The sequence below is a fragment of the Priapulus caudatus genome, unplaced genomic scaffold, assembly GCF_000485595.1.
Source record: "Priapulus caudatus unplaced genomic scaffold, Priapulus_caudatus-5.0.1 Scaffold705, whole genome shotgun sequence".
Classification (NCBI taxonomy): Eukaryota; Metazoa; Priapulida; class Priapulimorpha; order Priapulimorphida; family Priapulidae; genus Priapulus; species Priapulus caudatus.
The window spans coordinates 159,547-166,104 of record NW_014577766.1 but is presented as its reverse complement, the minus strand read 5'-3'; the positions used below and the strand labels follow the sequence as shown (position 1 = coordinate 166,104).

Genomic DNA, 6,558 nt, shown 5'->3' with positions numbered 1-6,558 from the left:
TTAATCAGTACATTATAAGGAATAATGAAGAACTTAGGGCTAAATATATCTGTTAATATTGAAGATCTGTGTAAGGCCAATAGAACTTGCGCCGAAAAATTCCAAGGTTATCTCGCTAAACAGGTAAATTTATTTATGGCACAGTGTAACTGAGTGTTTATATCGCAACTGGCGCTGCATCATGCATGTCACTGCCGCTGATATGGTCTATGTCTCCCAGGGACAGGGTACAGCCGGAACGTACTCTGGTACCAGAGCATATAAATCAATGTGATTTATATGTTCTACTGGTACTATCTAATATGCCGGACCGTACCTCGCCTACTCCACTAACGAGTCTGGGGAGTCGCCTACGGCTATGCCTGCTCCCTAGAACTCTATCCCTAACCCTAACCTTAACCCTACACCTAACTTTAACCATATCAGATAGTTACCAGGGTACGTTCCAGTATACCGGACCGTACCCATGGTACGTTCCGGCAGTACCCTGGGGGACATAGATCCTATGAGCGCCACTGTTCGCTGCCCAATGCCCAAGGATAGAACAGCTGTCCACATTTGCATATTTGCACATGTCGCACATTGCGAAAATGCATTGGGATTATCTAATACATCATTGAACCCTGCCACTGTCACTGCCACCGGCACTGCACTGGCTAGTTCAACTTGAGGCCAATATATATTTAATCTATTAATCGATTAATTATCTCGCCTATTTAATCTATACTATAATTGTTATTTCCACGCTATTAATAGTTTTTAACCATACACGCAGGATAGAGAAAAATTGTCGACCAATTAAATGACTTGACCAGTGTAATTTTTGTCATGCTTTTGCAGATATGGACGCCCTCGGACCGTCAAACCATTCTCGCTACGTTGGCCAGACTCTTGCTCAACTCCGGCTGCACAGAAAGCATCCTGACGCATTTTGTTGCGCTCGTGCCGGAGCTGCTTCAGCGAGCGATCCGGAGCACAGAGGGCGCCGGTTTCTCCCTGCCGCAACATGAGCGGCTGTCCGTTGCCCTGTCCATAGCTGTGCAATATGAGTGGCAACATCTCAGGTGGCAATTCCTACATAACCAGATGACTAGTTCAATCGAATTTAATTTGATTAGACTGGAGCATGTTTTTATCACAATGCAGCAGTCGCTTTCTGTATATATGTCATATATTATTTTATCAGTAGTGTCAAACCTGTGTTAGCAGACGTCTATGTTGAGTCACACCTGACGTTGACATACCTGTCTGTAAAGAGCACTTTTGTCAATTAATTCCCTTGAGTGTCAGTTTTACAGTTTTTCGTTTTTGTTCCGTTGCATATAACAGAACTTCTTTTATTTCCAGGCAAGCGCTACAATACCTAAGAGGGCGCCCACCATTCTTCCAGCGACTAGTCAGTGGTGATCACAATGGGGTGGCAGAACCTACACGGAAAAAGGCAAAAAAGGTGATTGTAATAATATCTTTCTATATCCTGGCTCTAGATATACAATAATATTGGCTGAGGCCAGTAGCAGCGGACCGACGACGTTGGAGATCTTTTGTCACTGCCTTATGTGCCATCTAGGCCCCTATGAGGGATAACACAATAATATCTTTCAGTATATAATATGATGCTCACTACTTTATTGGTCAGTTTCAATTGTTAATGATTTTATGTCGCGTGTGAGACGTGACAATGTTATGATGTGATAAGCTATGATAGGATACGAGGCATGGTATGTCATCATTGGTGACGGATGACGTAACCAAACGTAAATGTAATTATCTATTGCAGACAAAAGTAAACGGCGTATCTGATTTGGAGATTGTCGAGACTGCATTTCGCTTTCTGAGTACGCGCTGTGCAGAGTTCAGAGAACTGTGGGATTGGAGTCCATTCTTGCAGTACCTTGACCACGCCGACACAAAGATAAAATGGTCCGTCATGTTGACACCTGCTATACATGTGCTGTAGAATAAAGGTCCACAGTGTTGGGCAATACGATGTTTGTTTGTGTGTATATTGAAGTAATGTTCATTAATAACATGAGGCATGCACACACGTTACACATGTATGTTAATTTACCCTTGCTGTTTGGTACAGGTTGGGAGTCAGTGTCGTCGCCATGGTAATGGGCATGAGTAATGTGCAGCGACGGAACTTTGAAAGGAAATACTTCGACGATGAAACAATTCTGAACTTCAGCATAAGGTATTTGCATCCCAATCCTTGATTATATTTAAAAACAAATACTATAAGAAGCCAGATATTAAACCATCAAATCCAACAAACCAAATATCTACGAAGACCACCATTAACATATATATGTCTAATACGTACATTTGTTTGTGATGGCACATTTTGTCACGTCGCACAACTATTTCTGATGGTCACCATTAGGATACATGAATCATTGGTTAAATAAAACTTTCTTTCTCTATACAATTTTCTCTGTTTGTGTGATTAAAATCAATGACTCAATATGAACTCAATATAAATCAATAAATATTATTACATTGCTTCTATTTGTATTTTACTCGAGTCATTGAGCTGTAACTACTTTAAAGTTGTAACTATCGCTTGTAATAGAACTTGCACGTTTGTTCGCTCCAAATTTGCGACAGCATACTCATTAGCCTTTCCAGCTCCCATATATGTTTTACTTGCCGTGTATTACGTACCGACTGTACTACGTACAGCGTAATTGTCTCTACTTTCAATTTTGTCCGTTTCGCGGTCGGATGACCTTCACGTTTCTCCTTCTCCCCAGTTGTGATGACACATCGGCGATGTGTCACAGGCGGGCCGTGCGTCTGTGCCAGCACCCCCTGGTAAGCTCGCAGGAGACGGACGGCTCCACTCACACGCTGAAGGGAATCCTCGGTGGCGACCTCTGTGAGTCGGTCGTGTCCGTGTGCGGCGTGCTGCTGCCGTCGAAGAAAGGCGATGCGAAACAAGTGAGCATTCCAGCGGCCAGCTTTTCTAGTCGAGTGACGTACGTAGGAAGGCGTCTAAGATTGTCTTCCTTCTAGTGGCTTCTTAGGTGGCGCCACTGGAGACCTTGAGTTCCTGTGTGACGCGTGAATTTGGTTCTGTGCAAAAGAATTCGGTTTTTATATAATTATGTGGGGTTTAGTCAACATTAGCTGCTTTACTTGTGTGCAGTTTGCTAGCAGTTGCTCCGATTACGAGTTTAATGAATGTATCAAGAAATTGAGAGAGTTAGTTTAGCCTTTGTTCGTTTGATGTAGACGAGGTGTATAAATAGAGAGTGATCCCCCCAGCCCCGAGGCGCGCGATCATGAAGATTTTTACCTAGTAGGTTTAAAATGTTGCGCGTAATATGAGCGCCGTCGTGCTGTGTGGATCGCTGAATTAACTAACGAAATCAAATTGATTTCCCCCATTTAATCGAAACTCAAGATCCCTATTCGCTAGTGATACGATACGATCGATAGAATACGATCGATACAATACTGCAATACGATATCTGATATGTCAGATATGTACGCTATGATACGATATCTGATATGATATGATACGATACGCTATGATACGATATCTGATATGATACGATACGATATCTGATATGATATGATACGATACTATATGATACTGATACGATACGAAATGATACGATATGCTATGATAGCGATATGATAATTATTCACTGTCTGCTGCAGAATTTCGAGGAGCTGATTCCCGTACAGTCGACGACGGACAACATGCACGCCCTCGCGCTCGCCGTCGCTTCAGGGACGCCCGCGTTGCTGCAGGGGCCGGTCGGGTGCGGCAAGACGGCGCTGGTCGAGAACCTGGCTCAGATGCTCGGAAGAAGCGAGTGTCCAGAGCTGCTCAAGGTCCAGTTGGGTGACCAGATGGATTCGAAGGTACGCGAACGAGTGACGGTGCCCTTCAACGTGAGAATGTCGCGTCACCGCAAAATGTCTCCCGTGATGATTGTCCCGAAATAAAAGTCGAGGGGATTATTCTGTAATGGATTTTCTAACGTTTATCATAACAATTGTCATGAATTGGATAGGATAGCTGACGATATGAACCAATGCGAGGAAATTTCTCCTACTGTCCTATCAGGAAGAAAATCATTCCGTTACGAGTTTGCGAGAGCTGGAATGTTTGAGAGTCTGTCACAATATGTAGTCTTGTGTATGTATGTCATAGGAACCAATGCGAGGAAACGTCTTGTGTTAGGAAGAAATCGTTCTCTCACGAGTTTGCGAGAGCTGTAGTATCTGAGAGTCTGTCACGATATAGTCCCGTACGTGTGTGTGTGCGTCCGCAGGCATTGATCGGGACGTACCGATGCACGGACGTGCCGGGAGAGTTCGTCTGGCAGCCCGGCAGCCTCACTCAGGCCGTAACCAACGGTTACCTGCTGCTGCTGGAGGATATAGACTACGCACCGATGGACGTCGTCTCCGTGCTCATGCCCCTGATGGAGAGCGGAGAGCTGACTCTGCCGGGACGTGGTGACAGTCTAAAGGCGGCGCCCGGATTCCAGCTGTTTGCTACGCTGAGGTGAGAGCTCGCGCGTAGTTAGTAGTAGATGTATGTAGTATAATGTAGTGTATTTTAATTATGTAGTATATATGTACTATATATGTATATATGTAGTACGTATGATATAGTATAATATATGTAATATATGTAGTATTAATATAGTATAATATATGTACTATATATGTGTGTATGTAGTACGTATAATATATGTAGTATAATATAGTATAATATATGTAATGTGTATGTATGTAGTACGTATAAATTATGTAGTATGTATGCCTGGCGTAATTTCCTTCATGGTAGTGGTGTCTGACATTTTAAACATCCTCTATTTCGTCCGTCCGTTAGTCTTCTGTCTCATTGGTTGAGATCATTATGGCAATATTGTGAATTTTTCATCGTGTTCTAGGCTGTCCAGTGGTGGCAGTGGACAGTACAAGGGGAAGACCAACAACTGCTCTCTGCTGGACAAACTGTGGACACAGATCAACATTGAGCCGATGTCTCGCTCAGAATTACGACAGGTACTGCACATGCATGAAGAACAGCAGAGAGGCGACGTATAGGTTTCGAGATGCGGACGATTTCGGTGTCCCGCTTTTTAGAACGTTTTCTAAAATTGTTGATTTGCAACGCGATTTGAGTCGAGCGTGTGTGCGGGTAGCTGTGTGATAACGCGTAGCAATAACGGAGACGGCTTGGCACGTGCATCACATGTTAAAATGTCGGAGAGGCGTCTCGAAGAAGATAGAATCATCGATGCCTCGTGATTCCTTGTCTTAGCTCCCAGCGTAGGTTCACTGAACTGACACCCTGCCGCTCCGTACACACGCGTCCCACGATAGACGGGCGCGCGAGCAGTACTCCGCCCGTCTCTCGCCCCACACGCCGAGGAGGTTAGTGTCAGTCTACGCGCGCAAACCCCTGACTTTTTATAACGTGTGATAAATACGAGAAAGCTTGCGCGGTCTTTTTTTTATATACTTTCCTATAATTTATGGCGGTTACACTAAAGGAACAGGACCAAACGACTGCGAAGAATCAAACTTTTTCGTTTTAAAACTTGGCCTTCAGAATATTTTACACGTAGGAGACCATTTTAAAAATAGAAATTTTGCGTTTCAAATGACTAGCTAAGCGTATCGTACAAGTCCCATAAGAAGAGTAATGGCTCAATCAATGCCAACACAAATCAACCAATCTGCCAAGGATAATTATTCCCTGAAATTCACTCAAATTTAGTGCTACGTCCAATTAAAGTTTATTAAAATGCTTTCAGCTTCCACACGAACCCGGATTCGAATTCTAAAATGCTAAAATTCTTTTTGAATCTAGGTTTAGCCTATGGTTTAGCACTTTAGCTACTCTGTGTCACTGCAGACACAATACAATTGAATTACTTTTCACATTACTGTTGGTACATTTCAAACAGACAGAGATACGCGAGCAAGTAGTAAACGTTGCCTCTCTTTCTTCTTGCCCTCGTTTCCTCTCTCTCGTACTCGTACTCTCTGCCTCTATTTGTACGTCTGTCTGTCTGTCGGTCTCTCCCTGCCTCTTTCTTCCTCTCCGTCCCCGTCTCGCTCACCTCCTCTCCTTCCCCCGCTCTCTTCATCCAGGCTCTGTTTACCAGTAATGTGCTTTTTCCCGGCATAACGCATCTTTCACTCAAAAACGGCATACCCCCAAAAGTATTTACATAAGAGCGCATAATCTCGGTGGGTTTCTCTGTGGGGGGGAGGAAGGAAGGGGTTTCTCTGTGTTGGGGAGGAAGGAAGGGGTTTCTCTGTGTTGGGGAGGAAGGAAGGGGTTTCTCTGTGTGGGGGAGGGGGAAGAAAGGGTTTCTCTGTGTGGAGGAGGAAGGAAGGGGTTTCTCTGTGTGGGGGAGCGGGAGGAAGGGGTTTCTCTGTGTGGGGAGGAAGGAAAAGGGTTTCTCTGTGTGGGGGAGGGGGAGGAAGGGGTTTCTCTGTGTGGGGGAGGAAGGAAGGGGTTTCTCTGTGTGGGGGAGGAAGGGGTTGGGGTTTCTCTGTGTGGGGAGGAAGGAAAAGGGT

The 6,558-nt window shown here is 44.4% G+C and overlaps 1 protein-coding gene across 1 annotated transcript in view; it reads left to right on the top strand.

Annotated features, from left to right (window-relative positions):
- Positions 1-6: 6 nt before the first annotated feature.
- Positions 7-6,558, top strand: part of LOC106812950 (midasin-like) — a gene marked incomplete in the record, with an annotated part of 69,029 nt that continues 62,477 nt past the window's right edge. The window contains 9 exon segments of the mRNA XM_014816967.1: positions 7-123; positions 841-1,064; positions 1,348-1,450; positions 1,781-1,923; positions 2,090-2,197; positions 2,757-2,943; positions 3,670-3,876; positions 4,290-4,525; positions 4,917-5,031. Of these exon segments, the coding sequence (XP_014672453.1) occupies positions 25-123; positions 841-1,064; positions 1,348-1,450; positions 1,781-1,923; positions 2,090-2,197; positions 2,757-2,943; positions 3,670-3,876; positions 4,290-4,525; positions 4,917-5,031 (1,422 nt within the window).